The sequence below is a fragment of the Ochotona curzoniae genome, unplaced genomic scaffold, assembly GCF_017591425.1.
Source record: "Ochotona curzoniae isolate NIBS_2020 unplaced genomic scaffold, NIBS_Ocur_1.0 contig_2599, whole genome shotgun sequence".
NCBI classification, from domain to species: Eukaryota; Metazoa; Chordata; class Mammalia; order Lagomorpha; family Ochotonidae; genus Ochotona; species Ochotona curzoniae.
Genome location: NW_024465520.1, coordinates 3,706,924 through 3,726,514, shown reverse-complemented (window position 1 = coordinate 3,726,514; position 19,591 = coordinate 3,706,924). Strand labels below are relative to the sequence as shown.

The window sequence follows — 19,591 nt, the reverse complement described above, 5'->3', positions numbered from 1 at the left end:
TAAAGCGATGTTAGGGCAAGCGTGCTGAGATCAGGCCACGTTCTCTTGGGGAGAGTGATTCTCCTTTATCTGGAATTTCATTTTCCAAGTTATCAGTTACTGGCTGTGAACCACAGTCCAAAGCTGTTCCATGGAAAATTCCAGCAGTAGATATTCATAAGTTTAAAACTGTGTACACTTCTCAGACGCATGATGAAATCTTGCCACGGGCAGCTGGGACATGAATCACCCCTTTGTCCAGCTTATCCACGCTGTATATGTGGGTCTTGCGCTTGTGTTTTGGACCGATTCTCATGATACTGTGGTGATTGCATTGAAGTCACTGCTGTCTGTATAATAATGATCTGCAAGTGTGTGAGCGGCGGTGCTGGCGATTCTGATACTTCAAAGAGATGATTCAAAGGCGATGGTTCTCAGCCTCATAAGGAAAAGAAAAAAAAATTGTATTGTTTCCTAAAATTTACAGTAAGCATTGATTTTCTGTCCATGAAATCATGCAGACGCATGAAGAAATTTGAGCTTGCTGTGCTGTCTCATACAGGTTGCGGAAGTTGTGGCCACATTATGTGAGATGTCCTTATTTGCATATCTTCCTGCATCTTGTGACATAGGCATTTTCTTACGTCATCACAAGGAATCTGATTCAGTACTGTGAGATATTTGAGGAGAACATGTTCACTACAAACACTGATTATAGAATAATTGTTTTATTGCTAGTCTTATATCATGCTGAATTAATAAGTTAATCTTTATTGTAGCTATCCATGTATAGCTTCTTTCTCTCCCTCTCTTTTTTTAATCCATATGAAAGCAGAATTACAGAGATAAAAGGAGAGACATTTGCTGTTTAACTCCCTAAACAGCTGAAGCAACAGGGCCTGGGCCAGGCCAGAGCCAGGGGCCAGGTGTCTCTTCCAGGTCTTCCATGTGGGTGGTAGGAGCCCAAGGACTGGGATCATCATCTGCCACCCCCCTCAGGCACACCAGCAGGGAGCTAGGTCGTGTGCCCACATAGGGTGCTGGAACCACTGTCCACAGCCTAACCTGCTGTGCCACAGCACCGGTCACCTGCCAGAAATCACAGACAAGGTTAGATACTGTCCAGCATTCTGGGCTTCCATTAGGCATCTTGCAATGTATTCCAGTGGACAAAGGGGTCTGGGAAGGCAATGGTCCTGTTTTCTGGGGACAGCTTTTCACATGTGGTAATATCTGAACAGGACTTGATGGACGAGTAGCTTCTGGGAGAGAAGGGTCGTAGGCAACAGGAACCACACTTGCAGAGACTCTGAGTGAAGGATGTGTTTGATGTGTCTGCTGTGCAGCCAGGAGCCTAGTGTACTTGGAATGGGGACAGGGAGCTGGCAGCAACTGCAGAGATCTGACTGATGTTTAAATCATATGACTTTTAGTGGATATGGTAACGTGTGTTGAAGACAAGAAGGAACAGCTGTTGGAAACATTCACATCCACAAGAGAAGATCTGTTCTGCCAGCCAGAATTAGTTACCCAACGTATGGTTGGAGAACATAGTTAAGGCTAAACTTCAGCTCCATTCTGCCTACTGATGGGTGGTTCTGTGCAATGCAGTTACGAAACCCTGAAGAGTCATGGCTGTAGCCATCCCATTCTTGCAGCAGCGTGAAGAATACATGGAAGAGGGCAGGGATGAATGTGTGGAGAGCCTATAGGACATGATTTCAGCGGTCCCGAGGAGAAATGGTGGTACCCTGGTTTTATTTTTAAAGATTTGTTTATTTGAAAAGTAGAGTGAGAGTGAGATGGACAATGATCTTCTTCTGGTTGGTTCATTCTCCAAATGGCTGCAGTGACAGGCTGGCCATCCTGAAGCCACTAGCCGAGAAACCCCATCCGGGCCTGCCATGTGGGGATAACGGGTTATCTTCACTGCTTTCACAGCCATGTTAGCAGGAAGCTGGATCAGAAGGAGATCAGCTAGGACTCCAACGGGTACTTGTATGAGATGTCGGCATACAGGCAGAGCCTTAACACTCTGGGCCATAACACCATATTCCAGTAGGTAAGTTTAAGCCACACACAAAAAAAGGAGTCAGGATAGGGTAGATTTTTCCAATATTGATAAATTTCCAAACATTGGTTGGTAAGTGTGAAAGGAACATAGGAGTTAAGAAAGACCCCAAGGCCTGGTGCAATGGCTCAATGCTAAATGCTCACCTTGCAACTGGGATCACATAGGGACACTGGCTCATGCCCCAGCTGCTTCACTTCCTATCTAGCTCCCTGCTTCTTGCTTGGGAAAGCAAATAGAGGATCGCGCAAAGCTGTGGGACACTGCATCTACACTGAAGACTCGGAGGAGGCTCCTGGCTTTGAATCAGCTCAGCTCCAGCAGTTGTAACCATTTGGGGAGTGAAACAACAGATGTGAGATCTTTCCCTTTGCCTCTCCTCTTTAAAACTGACCTGCCTTTTCAATAAAAATAAATAAATCTTTAAACAAATAGAACTCCAAAATTTGTTCAAGACATTTTGCATGTTATGAATCTGCAACAATTAAGGGGATATACTATGCTTATTGTTTTGTATATATTCTTACAAGTTTCAATTGGACACATTTTTAAAAAGATTTATTTATTTTTATTGCAAAATCAGATATATAGAGAGGAGGAGAGAGAGAGAGAGGAAGATCTTCCGTCGAAGACTCACTTCCCAAGTGAGTGCAACGACTGATGTTGCATCAATCCGAAGCCAGGAGCCAGAAACTTCCTCCAGGTCTCCCTCATGGGTGCAGGGTCCCAAGGCTTTGGGCTATCCTCGACTGCTTTCTCAGGCCACAAGCAGGGAGCTGGATGGGAAGTGGGGCTGCTGGGATTAGAACCGGCAAAATGGGCACATTTTTGAGAGCTTTTGATGACTATTTTACAGATTTCGTTAACCACTGAAGTTACATTTAGTCTGCTGTATGAGTCTTAAGGGTTCTAAATGAAAAACAGGTCCCTGCAGCAGAAATTTTGCAAAAGAGGTTGCAGCATCCGAACTTTGGAAGAGTGCCAAAACAGCTGTGATGATTCATTGAGCTGTGAATTTGGGAGAGAGCCTACTGCAAAATGTTAGCTGTAGTGCTGAAAAATTACAGAGCAGTTTGACACAGATTTCCTAGTTTCCCAGAAATTGTCTTGTAATCCAGTCAAGACGATGGGGAGAAATGGAGGAGCTCTCTGGCTGCAGGCCTGAGGTCACTGCGTGGGCAGGGGACCTGAGTCAGCTGTGGTTGGTGCCAAGGCATCAAGTGGATTCAATCTGACAGGAGGTTGGAATGTGCTGATGATGCTTCTCCTAAAATAATCCAATCAGTATATTGGTTAAAAAGGCTTAGTTGTTGTTTATCGTTATTTACTGTGCTTAAATTGTGTTTAAAGCCAAGGACTGTGAGGTTTATATTCCTGGAAAATATTGCTCGCTCACCCCACTTTGTATTTAGGTACCAAAAAAGTTCTGCCTGAAATTGAAGAGGTTCGGGTGTGGTGGTGCTCTGATTGATGTCTTTCACATAAAAACACAGTGTCCCTGGGGTTGGAAGGGGCTCCCTAATGCTTGTGTCACATGAGGTCTTTTGAGTTTTCAGAAGCCTGTGAAGGAACAAAAGCTGGGAAAAAGCCCTAGGATGAGTGTTCAAGGAGATGACACCAAAGGGAGCACGGGTCCACGCAGCTGGCGATTTGGCACGGCACCTTCTTTTTTCTTGCTTGCACATGGAAATTTGTCGGGTTACATAATTTTCTCTTTACTAGAAAGAAATGAGACAATATTTTTCCTGGTTGCTCAAAAATTAATGACTTAATAAAGAAAATTAGGTAACAGTAGACAGTAATTTCAGTTTTTTGGAGACACTTTCATAGGAAGAAGTCATTTTTTCATCACCTTTTTCAAAGTATGGGATGATGTTAAATTGTGACTTGGCGTTTGCTTCTCTGGCTGGACAGTGTGCTGATCGGGCAGACAGCCAGGCATGTTATCACCAATCGTCTCACCTTCTCGGGACAGACGTGGGGGTCCTGAGACACCAACATTACTGGCCTAGAATCTCATCTGCTTACATGCAAATTTCTTCACTTGCTGAGTATGTGTTTTCCTTCAGTGTTAGTGTTAACTCCTGAGTATTCTTTCCTAGTCTTTTCAGATGAAAACCACTTCCTCTGTAACAATCCCTCACTTTGCTTTTATTTTCAAATCAGACTTTATCAATTTCCATTTTACGTGGTGCAATTATTCACTTGCCACGTGCCATCCTCCCGTGAACGTAAGGTCTGTGAAGACAGGGCTTGATCATTCCAAAAATGCTTGCTGAGCTCCTCCTGTGTGTCCACTAGAAAGAGGGGATGGAATAGAAATGATATCCCGTATTCCAGTCCCTGACTCATGTCATGGAATGCTCCCCTTCCCATACAGATTCCTGCTAAAGTGCCAAGGCAGCAGATGGTGGCCTTAGTACTTGAGTCCCTGCCTCCCAGAAGGAGTTCCTGGATCCTGTCTTGAGAACCTGGCCTTATTCTGGCACTGCAGGCATTCGGAGACTGTAGCAAAATGAAGAGCTTTCTTTCCACCTGCCCCGATTGCCTGTTGTTGAAATACATGCATATGTACGCGAACCCTATGTTCTCTTGGGATGTAATACTTTGTTTACCATTGACTTCAGCATATGCTGTAGTCCTGACTCACAGTGAACATCGATACGTGTTTGGTAGAAGGGCGAAGTTGAAAGCTGCTTGGGGATTGGTTGTGCAGCTGAAGGACGGAGCAGAGGCAGGAGATAAATCCGCAGGAGAGGAATGCCAACTTCACCCCCTGGTGCAGACTCTCTGCTAGCATTTCCGAATGTCTTATCCAGGCTCATCTCTTCTGCGGGTGGAGCTTTCTCTCATCTCAGTGGTCTTCCTGTCTGAAAAGGGAAAGTCATTTAGCTTAGACATGCTGAAGAAGTCATTTCTGGGAGGAAAGTCCTGGACAGCTGTACTGAAAACATTTTCTGTATGCGTTTAGTCCATCATTTGACAAAAGAGAGAAGAGTATGGAGTTTGTATGTAGAGCTTCCTTGGATGTTTCTGGTTTTGTTTTGGCAGATCAAGTTATATTTAGGGCGTGGATGTGTGTATGTGCTCGCGTTTGTATCTCCAGAAGAAATTTTGCATTTTCCTGTGCTTTTCTGTTTGTCAAGGCAGAACCATTTTTGAACAGACACGGTGAATACCCAAGATTTTTCACTTCTTTCTGGAAGGGTTTTAGGTCAGCTTGACTCTTTTTATTTATTTATTTTTTTCTGTTTTTAAACTAGAAGCTCTCTATTGTAAGAAACGTAAGTTGCGTTTGGTATAGCATATGAAATATTGCTGAACGTTTGTGGAATACAGTGGTTTTTAATGCTGATTCAATTAACTTGCTGCTTTCTTTGCTATCGTCAATCTAAATATCCCAGTAGTTTTCAAATTGAACTCATGATTAAAAATAGACAAACCGCAGATTGGCGTTAAGCCACAGTGTAAACAAGTGAGTTTTCTACCGCTTCATGCATAATATAAAAATTGTAATGGAGCAGAGAATGAAGAACGCTGCTTATAGAAGCAGGCTGACTGACACTCAGACATGGAAACAGGACCAAGAAATTAATAATCTGAAGCCATATGTGAAACAACGTTCTGTTTGGGCTGTCTTTGAGATAAACAGTTCTGTGGAATTGGGTGTGTTCCAGGGGATTGGTGTTTCACTGGAAAGCACAGGAGGAAGTGTGTTTGTTGGTGTTTGCCATTCCTGACTTACAATACTTTACAGAACGGCTTATATTACAGAGTGTTTAGTGGTAGAGCAAAGGCAGTAACTGCACTGGCATATGACTTAAAATTCAAAGTAATATGTGAATTTGAGAAGCCCTGTCCCTATTTTCGGCCATATTGGCTATTCATGCAGTAAACACACACATCATAGTTTAGTTTAGAATCATCTTTACAATGATAGAATAGTTCGTGAAGTTGCTGTGAGTTCCCTTCTGTTCGGAGAGATGTTGAGATAGTGAGGGAGAGTACTGGGAGAAGTCACTGATGCTGAGAACATCCGGAATGTTTATTGCTCTGTCTAGGTCACGATGAATTGAAAATTCCCCGGGGAGCGTTTCTGTGATGAGTAGGGCCCTGTGTCCTCTGAAAGGTGGGCCTGTCTGCTTGCTCCGTAGGACACAGGAGTGCTGGAGAACTTGGAGTTTTGGAGGATTCCTCGGAGGAACTGGTCCACGAGGGCACCTGTCTGAGCCTTGCAGGGAGGCAGGCTTCATCGCTTGCTGTGTAACTTCCCTGCGTCGCTGCTCTTGCAGATACAACCTGAGCCAGTTCCCAGGAACAGCCTGCCCTCTGCGGCGTTGTACTGCCGAGATCAGATGGCGTTCCCAAGAGCTGTGCTGTGAACATCTGCTTTACATGTGTGTCTTGGTTTGGACTCCGATTAGTGCCTTGCAGTGTTTTTTTTTTTTTTTGTGGCGTTGTCGTAAGGGTTGAAGAGAAGTTGTAATGTGTTGCAAGTAGGAATTGATTGAATGTGAGTGTGTAATCACAGCGACAGGCTAAGGGGGGGATAGGAAGGCGTGGGAGAAGGACTGTGTCATCTCGTTCACAATGCCCCATCCCGGAGTGCCCTCCCTCTGCCTGGCAGCAGCTAATGCTTCTTTCTCATAGTTGCCTTTCCAAATACACATTCTAATCCTTGTAAAAAAATTTCTTAGTGGCCTGGCGGCGTGGCCTAGCGGCTAAAAGTCCTTGCCTTGAATGTGCCGGGATCCCATATGGGCACCGGTTCTAATCCCAGCAGCTCCACTTCCCATCGAGCTCCCTGCTTGTGGCCTGGGAACGCAGTCGAGGACGGCCCAAAGCCTTGGGATCATGCACCCATGTGGGAGACCCGGAAGAAGTTCCTGGATCCTGGCTTCGGATCGGCATAGCATCGGCCGTTGCGCTCACTTGGGGAGTGAATCATCAGAGGGAAGCTCTTCCTCTCTGTCTCTCCTCCTCTCTGTATATCTGACTTTCCAATAAATAAATCTTCAAAAAAAAAAAATTTCTTGCTAGTAACATAATGAGATGCTATTTACATAGAAATGTGCTATTGCTTGCCTACTCTACAAATTTGTTAGATAAAAAGTTTCTACATATAGATTTCTGCTTAACTCCGTTTAAAAACCTGGATACAGTATTGTGAAATGTAGAAAGCTTCACACACTAGGATTAACTCAGTCATTTTTCTGTTTTAGACGTTATAATAAAACACTTAATATCATAGTTAGATTGTCTGCGAGTTGATGTCCATAACTTTCTCAAGAAAAAAATGCACATCAATATTACAGAGGCTGCGTTCAACTTCAGTGTCAGGCAGGGATACGGTGTTTGCCTTTCTTAATGAGACTCACAATACTCATTGTTAATTTAAGCATATACTTATCTGAATGTTATGCTTCTAGCAGACTTGCCATTCACAATTAGTCATCTTAAGACTCCTTCCTTTACTGCTATTTTTTGAAAGGTTCGTGAAGTCAGTTTTGTTTATTCCTTTTGAAACGTATCCAAATTGATGATCTTAACCTTCAGTGCTACCCCGTTGCCCACATCAGTGTTGTCTCTAGTTTTGCCCTTGACTATTTTTTGGTGTTAGCAACCAAAGAAATCCTGTGAAACCTGAGCCGGTTATGGGACAGATGATTGCCCAGAACTCAGCAGCATGGACCCTGGAGCTCGTTCAAATCTGGGCCCTGCCATTGAAAATATATTGAACCGTAGACAACTTGCTGAAATAGGAGGTTGAAAGAGCAATAGTGTTTGAGCATTTCTGTGGCAGATGTCGTGGTTGTTATGATCTTGCCTGTTCTTTGCTGAACATTCTGTCATAGTTTCCTGTTGCACTCGAAGTAAAGCCCCAGTCTTTGCAGTGACCTACTAACAGCACGGACAGTCGCTGCCCGTGACCTCTGCCTTGGTGTTTTCTCGTTGAGCCTCAGCTGGGGCTCTGCGTGCCTGTGGTGTCCTCGCCTTGCTTCTCGGCCAACACATGAGGCCTGGGAGTTATTCTCATTCTTTGTGTCTGCTGTTCCTCTCACTGGAAGGCTTTCCCCAGATATTTGCATAGCTCACTTCTCCGCCTCCAGGCCTCCCTTTTACTAAAGCCTGGTTATGAGACTGGAAATTCTGATACAGCCACGACTCCTTGCTTCTCTCTCTCTCTCTCTCTCTGTTTCCACCTCTTGTTTAGTCCTATTAGATGAAACTACTTTGTTTGGCTTTTATTCCCCAGTGTTAGAATACACATTTCGTGTACACATTTTTGTTTCATTTGTTCACTGCAATACTGAGCCTTCACTCCTCTCTGACATGCAGTAGGGATGCAAGAAGTATGGAAGGAATGAGTGACGTTACAGCAGTTTCAGGATGTTCAAAACCTCACATGGCAGCATCTTCCTTACTGATCCCACCCTCTTTGCTATGATCTCTGCGGTTTGGCTCTCCTGGGTTTCAGTCCACTCCCTCACAATTCTACATGGGGATTTGGAATGATTTCTTGTCTGAATGCTGAAATGACTGTTTTCCCCATTCCATTTCTGAATAGCTACATCTAACCCTTTGGGAGCCACTTGAATTTTTTTCTTTCTGTAATATTACCCCAAATAGCAAATTTGTCTTCTCTGTTTCACTTCCTGGTTGATCTGTAATCAAGGAATGGAAGATAGTTACTTGTGTATATTTCTTGGTGTACCTGGGAGAGCAGTTCCTAGGAGGTGGTCCCTGTCCGGCACCATGAGATCTTCTCAGGCTCACGTTGGATGCCTCTCTTCCCCAGAAGCTCCTCACACATATGACATCAGAAATTCTGAGGATGAGATCTAGCAATCTGAGTTTTAACAAGTCTTTATGTAAGTTTGGCAATGTTTTGGAGCTACTGAATGATGGGATAGCCATGTGACATTAAGGGTCTAACTGAGGCCTCCTGGTCCAGTAACTCTAAAGGATGGGGGGAAGTGAAGTAGGAGTGGGGGGCCAATGTTGGAATGTTACATGAAGGAGTAAATGAAATGTGTGCAAAGTTTGTCACACACTGGGGAACATGCCCAAGGGCAGGAGTTATTAAAATGGAGATGTTAGTTAATGCTCAAGTCTGTGATTCAGATTCGCTTTTTCTGAGTACAATTTGAGTAGCAGATGGTTGGGAGAGGCCTGGGGAGCTGTGAAGATTCACCTTGGGTCACTGTTGGGCATGATGAGCTGTGGGCTAAGGAAGGGAGTGTCTGTACTCTGTCCTGGACGGCAAGTGTTTGAGGTACTCATTCCAACACTGGAATTAAGCAGTGAGTCTGAAAATCAGAGCCCGGTCCTTTTTTGAAAGAAGGTGGCATGAAAATGATCTGAACATTGCCGGAGAAAAAGGGAAGGAAGAGCCACAAAGCAATTCAACAAAGATGTACATCTCCCTAGAGCAGCCTGAAATCGGAAGAACGCAAATTCTAGGAACAGGGTCAGTGTGTCCTCCTGAACACGGTTAGAAGACCTAAGGTGCAGTGATCAGAGGCACGAAATGGTTAGGTTATGGCGTGTAATCAACAGTCAGTTTTCTTTTGTACGGTACATATTTGATGAAATATTTTACTAAAGGCAGGTTTTGTATCTATAATAGGCTACTCTATCTTTTTGGTGCCTAAAGATCATAGATTAAATGTCAACACTTGAGTCATAATGTCTTTTTTACATGTACGTAACTGTTTTATTCTTCTCTGTGTATATAACAGGTATTACCGCTTGACATTTCCGCCCTTAACTGTGGATTTGACAGCAAGTGTACTTTCCAGACTCTCTAGATGTGCCTTACATCTTCTGAGCCCCTTGTTGAGGTGCCAGGCTTTAGTAGCCCGTGCCCTCTCCAGCTCATGGGATTGGCTTAGCTCTGGAACTGTAGTCCAACCAGTGCTGGAGTGACGTAGGCTGTAATCTCAAAGTCTAGAGGTCATCAGAAATAAGACAGACTTGGTTAACAATAAGTTGTTTTTGGGAATACTCCATGAGAATGTTTGAATGTCTGACTTGACTCAGGTTTCAAGGGAATGTTTGTTATCTATTAAGGGAGGAAACACAAATGGAAGAAAATCAGGCATTTTAGTGAGGGGGGTCATTATTTTTCAGAAGTTAGACCTATTTGTTCAATCAGGGTAGTGCTAGTTTGCCTCAATTTAAGAGGAAAAACAAATAGGATTGTATTTTTTTTTAGTGCTTTTAGAATGTGTATCTTTTAAGACGTCTAAAATACATTTTGGTTAATTCTGTTTTTTCATTTTAAAAGTTTTTTTAATAGGTGTTTTTATTTGTAGTTGAAATGCAGAAACAGAGATCTCTGATCTCTAGAAGCTTCTTCTGGGTGTCCCTAGGGAGTTCAAGGACCTAAGGACATGGGCCACCCTCTGTAGGCTTTCCAGGCTTGATCGGAAATGGAGTAGCCAGAGCTTGAACCAGTGCCCACATGGGATTCTGGTGCTAAGCCAGTGTGCCAGCCCCCAATTTTCATTGTTGTTTTTAACTGCACGTCATCTTGAATGTGGTGGAAATAAGCAATGTTGCTCATTAAAAATATTCACATGGTAATGTGAAATTCAGAGCAATGTTTAAGTACTTCATTGCTTGGAGTGATACACGTAAAGCTTTGGCAAATTCAAAACTTACATTGATCAGGTGTAGGGTATGAAAACGAGACCATCAAAATACTAGAGGGGAATCAAGCAAAACCATTTCACAGAGCATGTGGAGAGTCTCAAGTGTGAGGCATAGAATCCAGAAGAACAATTAAAGACTAAAAACAATACATTACCAAGAAGCAAGTCACAGAGAAGAAAGCAAATCAGTCTTGTTTAGAAATCTGTATTTTGAAACTTTAGCTGGGGACAACACACACTAGAGGATTCCAGTGTTTTCTGGAATTACTCCAAAAGAAGACAAAACATCTTACATGAAATGAGCATTTATGACATATTATAATAGAAAATGATGTCATGTTTTTTTTCATCTTATAATAACTCATAGCGATTACATTCGGAGTTGGTTCCAATCATCTACATTTAATTTCATGTTCAAAAAGGATCTAGTAATACTGATTCAATTTCAAAAAAAATTGATACCTTACGGTAGTTTTAGTTTGTTGAATAGTACAAAGAGCTACCAAATTTGGGAGGAAGGATTCTGAGTTGCCAAAATTTATGACGTCGAAATTTCGAGGCTGTGTGGGGGATAGGCTTTCCCTAGTTTCAATGTACTCATTTTGCATGAGGTAGGTAGAATAGAAAGCCCTCTATAGTACATGTTGTCGTAATGCTTAATGGTGGCGTGGAGTGGAAGAAGCAGGTCTCCGACTGTAAGTGAAGATGACAGTGGAAAGGTTTAACTTTTCTTCTCTCTCGTTGCCATTTCCGTCATCCTGTATTTATCAGATCTTGCATTCTATCCTGTATTATAATTCCTTTAGATTGGGCAGATTTGGAATTTTTTAGTTTCATTCTCTCTTGTGGAGAAGTAAAGGTTATCTGGTTCAAGCACTGTATCTTTCCAGCGTTTCTCTTAGAGTAGCTTGCCCAAGCACAGATCTCACTCAGTGTGGCCTTTGCTCCAAGGACCTTTTGCTTTTAAGATTTGCTTTATTTATTTGAAAGGCAGAGTGAGGGGAAAATGAGAAACAAAGAGATGTTCCATCTGCTGGTTCACTTCCCCAATGGCCACAACAGCTGGTGCTAGACCAAGCTAAGCCGGGAGCCACCTTAGTGACAAGGTGACAAGGTCACAAGGTCTTGGACCTTCTTCCACTGCTTTCCCAGACTTATTAGCTTTGAGTTGGATGAAAAGTGGAGCAGCCTGAATTCAAACTGGTGCTCATGGGATGCCCGTATCACTTCCATGGCTTAACCCCTGCACAGCAGTGGCCACGAAGGGGACAATTCTTGTTATGCAGGAATTAGAAAAACTAGATTACTTCAACTTCTGCAAATTTGTCCTTGTTCCTAACTTGACTTTGATATCAGTTGCATAGTCATCTAGGCACTATTTTTAGTACCAGTGAAAAAAGGGGGAAAAAAGACTAACAGATTAAATGTGTTTCAAAAAAATGACGTGACCTTAGTGCCAGATTTCTGGCAAGCTGTTCTGCTAGTTTCTGATATAGCATTTGGTCAGCAGATGGGTCAGCTGATCCGATTCGCAGGAGATTTTCATTACTGTACATCTTTCTTTTTTGAAAGTTGTTGAAACCGTTGAACTTTGGGAATTCCACAGATTGCTGTCTACTTTGTCTGTGAAGGCGACAGATCTTTTCTCCTTTGGCGTTAAAATTCTATCTAATGTGTACATTGATGACGTTTGAGTAGAGAAGATGTTCTTTCCAAGTCATGCGTACTGAAAAGTAATCGCATACCGCTTCGTTTTGACATTTGTAAAGCTAAGAAGCCTAATGCATTTTCAAGATAGTCCTTTCTTCATTTTTATACATTTGATTGTGCTCATTTAACGTTTCTGACCCTACACCAGGCAGAAATAATATTAATGGACATTTAAAATTTGAAATGTGATGGATCACTTTTTCAAGTGGGAAGATCCCAATCATTTAGCCATTTATATTTCGTATGTATTTAACATGTTCATACTCATTACCTGTATGTATTTAACATGTTCATACTCAGTACATGTGTGACTTCCAGACCTCTCAGCATGGTGTTCTGATGCCATGTCTATCCACATTCCCCATAAGGTAGCATATCAAATGGCTCCTGATTTTTCCACGCATGGGCTAAACAGCTTACAGTGAGGTCGTCCTTTCTCTTGTTAGGACTGCCTTTGTCTTTGGCCTGCTGTCTCAGATATTGGCTCATTTGTGAGCTCCTATAGAGATATGGTGCAAAGGGCTCCATGTTTCTTAAAAATTTTAAGTCAGCTTTTACTTTTACTTTTCTTGATTAAAGTGTTTTTTGACACAGCCATTTTTTTTTTTTTTTTGATGTTTGCGTTTTACTTCCCCTTCTGATCTCTGGAACGTATTTGCTGGCACTCAGTGTGTACTTCTTGGCTGACATCCAGTTTTTACATTTTTTTTTTTTTGTCTCCATGCTTACAGAAAGGAATTGGCATGGATGTAGAGGAGTGAGTCTCTTTTGTGTTTCTTTTTATTGTTTAATGCATTTTGACTGAGTTCTTCATATTCAGGTCCTGGGCATTTGTTTAGATTATGTGAAAGGGTGGAGTGGCTCTAAAAGAGAGTTTACCCAGGAATTCTGAATCAAATGTTGTTTACATAATGAATGAATGATATGGTTTACACCACACTAGCTTTCTCTTTAAAAAAAAAATGATTGATTTATTTGAAAGGTAGAGTTAGAGAGAGGAAGAGACAGAGATACTGCATCTGCTGGTTGCTGCAGCATCCGCCAGGCCAAAGCCACAAGGCAGCAGCTTCTTCCAGAATTTCCACGTGAGTGCAGAGGGCTGACGTTCTTGAGTCATCTGCCTTGGCCTTTGCAAACACATCAGCTGGGCACAGTGAGGGCCATATGGTCTGGCTGCATCACAGATAATAGCTTTACATTCTGTGCAACAGTGCTGCTTCTGATAGGTTAATGAGTGGTTGGCGGTTATCATTCTTTTTTTCCAGAAATTTTAATTTTTGATGATATTTTACATAGTTGATCAAGGTGAGAAGGATTGAGGGTTGGGAGAAAGTGGGTGAGTTGTTTCCAAATTTTCAAAGCCATACCCAGCCTTCCAAACACCCAAGTACCCAGGGATGGGGAATGACTACCCGATACCAACCCGGGGTACCCCATGTGGAGCACATTCTGAGGGTCCCCTGTTTGGAGCACACTCTGAGGGTTCCCCTGTGTGGAGCACATTCTGAGGGTCTCCCGTGTGGAGCTCACTCTGAGGGTCCCCAGTGCGGAGCATACTCTGAGGGTCCCCCGTGCGGAGCATACTCTGAGGGTCCCCCATGCGGAGCGTACTCTGAGGGTCCCCCGTGTGGAGCATGCTCCAAGGGTTCTGCTTCAGTGGTTTCAGTGGTTCTGAAATGCTGTCAGTCTTGTGGATTCAAGGATAGGGAAATCCTTTCAATGTCATTGGCTGACAAAGTCCACCTTAAAGTTTTCATTTGCCCAAATATTTGCTGTCATCGCTTGGTGAGGGTAGTTGTCCAATTTGTTCTGCTCTCCTGCCTCTGCTCTGGTACCAGATGTCCTCTGCAGGCCCCAGTGGACTGCCATATCCTCCATGTGTATCTGGGCCTGCCATCCACTGTTACATCTTTTCCACTGAGGAGGGTGCCTACGCCTGTCCAACCAGGGTCCCTGCAGACCCCCATTCCGTGGATCACAGACCTGGCATTCACTGTGTGGTGAGCCTAAGGATCCAGGCCAGGCAACCAGGGCCCTGCTGGAACCCCTATCTTCAGGGCTCATGGACCCAGCACCTCTCTGCCACCCCCCCTTTATTTTTAGAAAAAAAATATTTATTCTGCATTCTATATGTATACAGAATAGGCTAGGTAACTATGCTGGCACACTGGTATGGTTACCGCAGATTTGGCATTAACCAGGCCCAGGATGTATGCCAGCTGTTAGCTGCTTTTCTCCCGGTTTGTAACACCTGCCTAGGTACAGGCAATCTAGGCCATTGACCCACAGCTGGGGATCATTTCTCTTTAATCATTTATTTTCCTTTTAGAAAAAAAAAGGAGCACCCAAGGCATCTCCAGTATCCTTTTTAGGTTTTCTTCTTTGTTGCAATTGTGACAGGGATTGTTCTTGAACAACTTTGTCTCTTGGGTTTCTTTCAGTAATTCCACAAAATCAAGCTAGTTTGCTAGCTACCTAGACTCTTCGGATTCAGTTTGTCAGAATGTTTGGGTGAGTCAGTATAAACAGCAACAAAAGTGTACATAAACCGAGGAAGTCAAATTTTCTGGTGATTAGAAATCATGAAATAGTCCCGGATGGCTTGTTCCTTAGCCACCTACAGGAGCCTGGAAAAGTCTTGGTTTATCGCCAGATCCTAGTTTCATCTTTCACAAATGACTGTCTTCAAGTTCAGTTTACAAAGAGATGTGTCTCCCTTAGTGGAGGGCATGAGTGCATTCTGTACCACTACGTACGTTCTCTGCTGGAATCTCTTGAGAATCTTTTCTAGGTTTTCCTGGTGTAGCTCCCACTCCTATTTCAGCATCTGTACCTAGCCCTGTATCACACACATGACCTCTTAGCCCCCAAGTACTTCTTTCAAATACGCTTACTGCTTAGAAGAAGTGTAATATTTCAAGCGTCTCCAAGAACACACCCAGGTTCAGTGACTCACTAGAGCTGGCAGGATTTCGCACATGGTTATATTTATCTCTATTACAACAACAGGCTGTGAAGACAAAATAAAAATTAAAAGAAGAAAGACACATGAGTAAGGTCTGGGCCAATAAAACAAACTTTCAGCTGTCCTTTCCTGCCAATATCATGCAGGATTTTAATTCCCTCCGAAATTGATTGTGTCAACACATATTGAGGGAATCTCATCGAGGACTCAATACTCAAATTTTTCTTTTTTTTGCACATAGACAACTTCTGTACCCAAATTCCAGGCTTCTGAAAGGAAGGAATGCTCATGGTTGGAATAGGCCTCATTGTCTGACTTAGGCACCATGAGCCATTCTTATCGTGGAGTGATGGGAACTTTTCTCATTGGAAAGCCATCTGGGAACTATCTGGAAGTCCAGATGCCCACCTGGGACCAGCCCTGCCATCAGGCCTTTCAGAGGAAGGGGCTTACTGCTTGTTGTCTTGTTTTCTGTGTATGTGGCAAGCCTCAGCGTTGGCTTTTGGTGTTTTGACCTCTTGCCATCCTGTGAGGCCATATGAGACACTGGAAGAAAAACATGGACTTTACAGAATACCTCTGAAGTTTCAGTGTTGGCTTCAGTTGTTAGGTAACTTCAAGTATGTTGTTGAAAAGATTTAAATGGCACTTTCTTCACCAGCGAAGTTTACGTAATAATGGTTAACTACATAAGAATTTTGCTAGACACGTGGCATGGCTTGTCCTTGAATCCACTCATTTGATAACATATAAAATGTGCATTAAGATATTAGTATATGCTACATGCTGTGCAAAACTCCTGAAAGTCTAATGTTGAGCAAAAGAATGTCCTGCTTTTCTTGGGTTTAGAGTATCTGGGATGAGACTTTAATTTCAAGTAGTAACTGGACAAATTAGCCTGTGGTTACAGTTGATGGGAAGTGCTCTGAAAGAGAAGCAGAGTTCACTGGCTCGCCTGTCGAGCACATCAGAGTGCCTCCTTGAACAAATGTGATGTATAGGCAGTGGTTAGATCAGGAGGTCGGGGAGGGACATTACATAATGGTCTGGTTAAGCTAATTTACTCTATGTAATCATTGTTTAAAAATTAAAACTAAACAAATCCGTGATTCAGAGATCCAAGCAACACATGATGATAATGGAGCTCGGACAGTATCCTACAAACCGTGGAAAACCATTTAGGAGCAGTTCGTGGTGAGGGAACAGGGTCAGATAGCTAAGTGTTTTTGAAAAGGTTACCCTGGCTGCTCTGTAAAGATATAAATAGTGAGCAGAGTGAACTTAGGAGGCTAATGCAGAGACCTGTGCTAGTGATGACTCGGAAGTAGGGATACATATTGCAGTGTATCTTCACATCTGCATATGGTAGTCTGTATTACTCCATCTCTATGCGTTCCCTTAAATGAGAAGCCATGAAATAAAGTCAACAACCGGTATGAAGTTAAAGCAACACCAACAACACGAAATAATCACAGCACCATAGAGTTGAAAAAACACACCACTGAATAACCAACGCATGGGCGACGAAAAGAAAGCACAAAAGCTTAATTTGCATGATGGTTTCCTTGATTAAGGGACATATTGGTATTTTGATCCTTATGGATTGCTAATTTCACTGATGAAATGTCACTAGTTGGTACCACTAATTTCAAGTGGTATGATTTCATTCTTTTAATGCTGAGTAATATTCCACGGAGAAGATTACACAGTTTCTTTAACCACTCTCTTTGGATGGCCATCTGGATTGCTTCCATGTCTTTGCTATTGTAGATTGTGCTGCTGTAAATATGTCTGTTAGCCATATGAAAATATCTGTTCTTTTGAAAAATATCATTTTTTTCAAAAATGTCTTTAAACTCATGGTTTATTTTTGAAAAGACATTAAAAATAAATGATTTTTGATATTTGATCCAAATACCAATGGTTATTTTGAGGAAAAAGAAACTATGTTTAGTAGTACAACCTTCTTTTTGACACCAGAAATGTACATTTTTTACTAAAGTTTTTTACTAAGGGAGAATATAGCATATTTTGGGCATTCTAATTAAATTTACTATTACATTTTTGGCGAAACTCTAATATTCATGGAATTCTCACTGATAGTAAAGACGCATTACCACTTACTGTATTGCTTGGTATTTTGGCAGACTATGCAAGAATGAATATACAAGCTTTATTTTGATTTTTATCATACAGTGACTCTCATTTGATAAGTGGCTACTGAATCTACCATACCATATAGTGTATTATGTATTTCTTATTCATGTCAATATTATTCATTTGTTTTTTAATAGAATGACTAGGTAGCAGGAGTTGTTACATGTGATTGCAGTTGAGCCTCTGCTTCTTTGTAGCATGATGTCATGCAAAGTAATCTTCCTGTAACCCAGAAGGTAATGACATGGTCTCCACGCTTGTAGATTGGTTCTAGTAGCAGCCAGTTGGTGTCTATTTTTGCACCCACATCTCCTAGCTTTCTGGCACTGTTGTATAGCAGGCTGATCCTCTGCATGCAGTGTTGGCATCCCATGCAGGGTGCTTTTTCACATCCCAGGCTGCTTTGCTTCTGACCCAGGTCCCTGCTTATGACCTGCAAAGGCAGCAGAGAAGGCCCAAATCCTTGGCCCCTCCAGGCATGTGAGAGACCCAGGGAGATGTTGGTTCTATGCTTTGGACTGGCTCAGCTCTGGCCATTGTGGACATTTAGGGGGTGAACCAGAAGATAGAAGACCTCCCTGTCTGTCTCTAGTTTTCTCTCTAAAATGCATACTTCAAATAAAAGCCAATTAATATTTGGTAAGAGTATATGGCTTAAGGTGCTAATTGTAGCTATTCGAGTCATAATTGATTATTAAATCTACTTTATGTTTTTATTTATAAGATTGAGAAGAGATAACAGTATTCACTAATTTTCTGTCATGGCTTTGTAAAGTTAGAGATGTTGCATAAAATTGGACTCTCTGTTGATCACAAGAGTTTTCAGACATGTTCAAAATCCATCTGGTTTCAGCAGTCATACGTATTCCTGTGGCCAGTTCTCCTTCATTGCCTCCCATCTTCCTCGAGTAACTGAAGCAATACTTCAGTAATATGTCCTTAAGTATAAGGGATCTTTTAAAACCAGCTTATTGCCATTAGCATGCTAAAAATTAATTCATTTCTTTTTTTTTTAAGATTTATTTCTATTGCAAAGTCAGATATACAGAGAGGAGGAGAGACAGGGAGGAAGATCTTCCGTTCCATGATTTACTCCCCAAATGAACGGCTGGTGCTGTGCTGATCCGAAGCCGGGAGCCAGGAACTTCCTCCCGGTTTCCCACACAGCTGCAGGATCCCAAGGCTTTGGGCCGTCCTCCACTGCTTTCCCAGGCCACAAGCAGGGAGCTGGATGGGAAGCGGAGCTGCTGGGATTAGAGCCGGTGCCCATATGGGATCCTGGGGCGCGTTCAAGGTTATTTGTCCTGTAAAATTTCAAAAGTCCTGGATTTTACTGATGATCTGTCTTTTCCTTCATATGTTCTTTTATTTGTGATTTAATTTGTCATGAAATTGTTCATAAACTGTAGATTAAATTTCTCTGAGATGCATTTTTGAAATTTGCTTTTAAGAAAGTTGGATTCTTGAATTATGTGGCACAAAGTTGTTAGTGGTATATGTTGGCTATTTCTTTTGCTTTCTTTAAAATTGCTTTTCATCACAGTAATGCTGAGGCATGCTAGGTTAAAATGGGCAGCTATTTATACGTCATGTCACTGAGCATTATTTTCAACAAAATGTCTATTCAGGTTTGGTTTATTTGGTGTTAGACTCAACTACCATACTGAGATAACGTGAGTCCCATTTTTGGCATGAGACATTATGAGAATACACATTTTCAAGTTTTAATTTCTGAGTCTGGATTCCATCACCTTTTTATCTCAAGTTCTGGCCAGCATTAATTTTGTTATTAAGGGCAATGAAATATTTTGCTGTTAATTTTATACTCGAAGTCTTAAATGTTGAATCCTTATAGTCCCAATCTAAGTCTATAGTTAATTCTTCAGTTTATGTAGGAAAATTAAGTGAGAAAGTGAACTTTAAATGGTCATTTTATTACAGAGAAAAGATTTTAAAATATCTTATGCTTATATGGTAAAATCTAGTAGTACTTGCTTTGGAAATTATTATGGAAGTTAAACATTTTATTTAAGCAATTAAGTCCCGTTTTAA

At 42.0% G+C, this 19,591-nt stretch overlaps 1 protein-coding gene across 1 annotated transcript in view; it reads left to right on the top strand.

The window, feature by feature from the left end:
• Nucleotides 1-11,359: 11,359 nt before the first annotated feature.
• PLOD2 (procollagen-lysine,2-oxoglutarate 5-dioxygenase 2) overlaps nt 11,360-19,591 on the top strand; it is a 51,785-nt gene continuing 43,553 nt past the window's right edge. The window contains exon 1 of the mRNA XM_040974895.1: nt 11,360-11,402. Within this exon, the coding sequence (XP_040830829.1) occupies nt 11,360-11,402 (43 nt within the window). The remainder of the gene's footprint in view (nt 11,403-19,591) is intronic.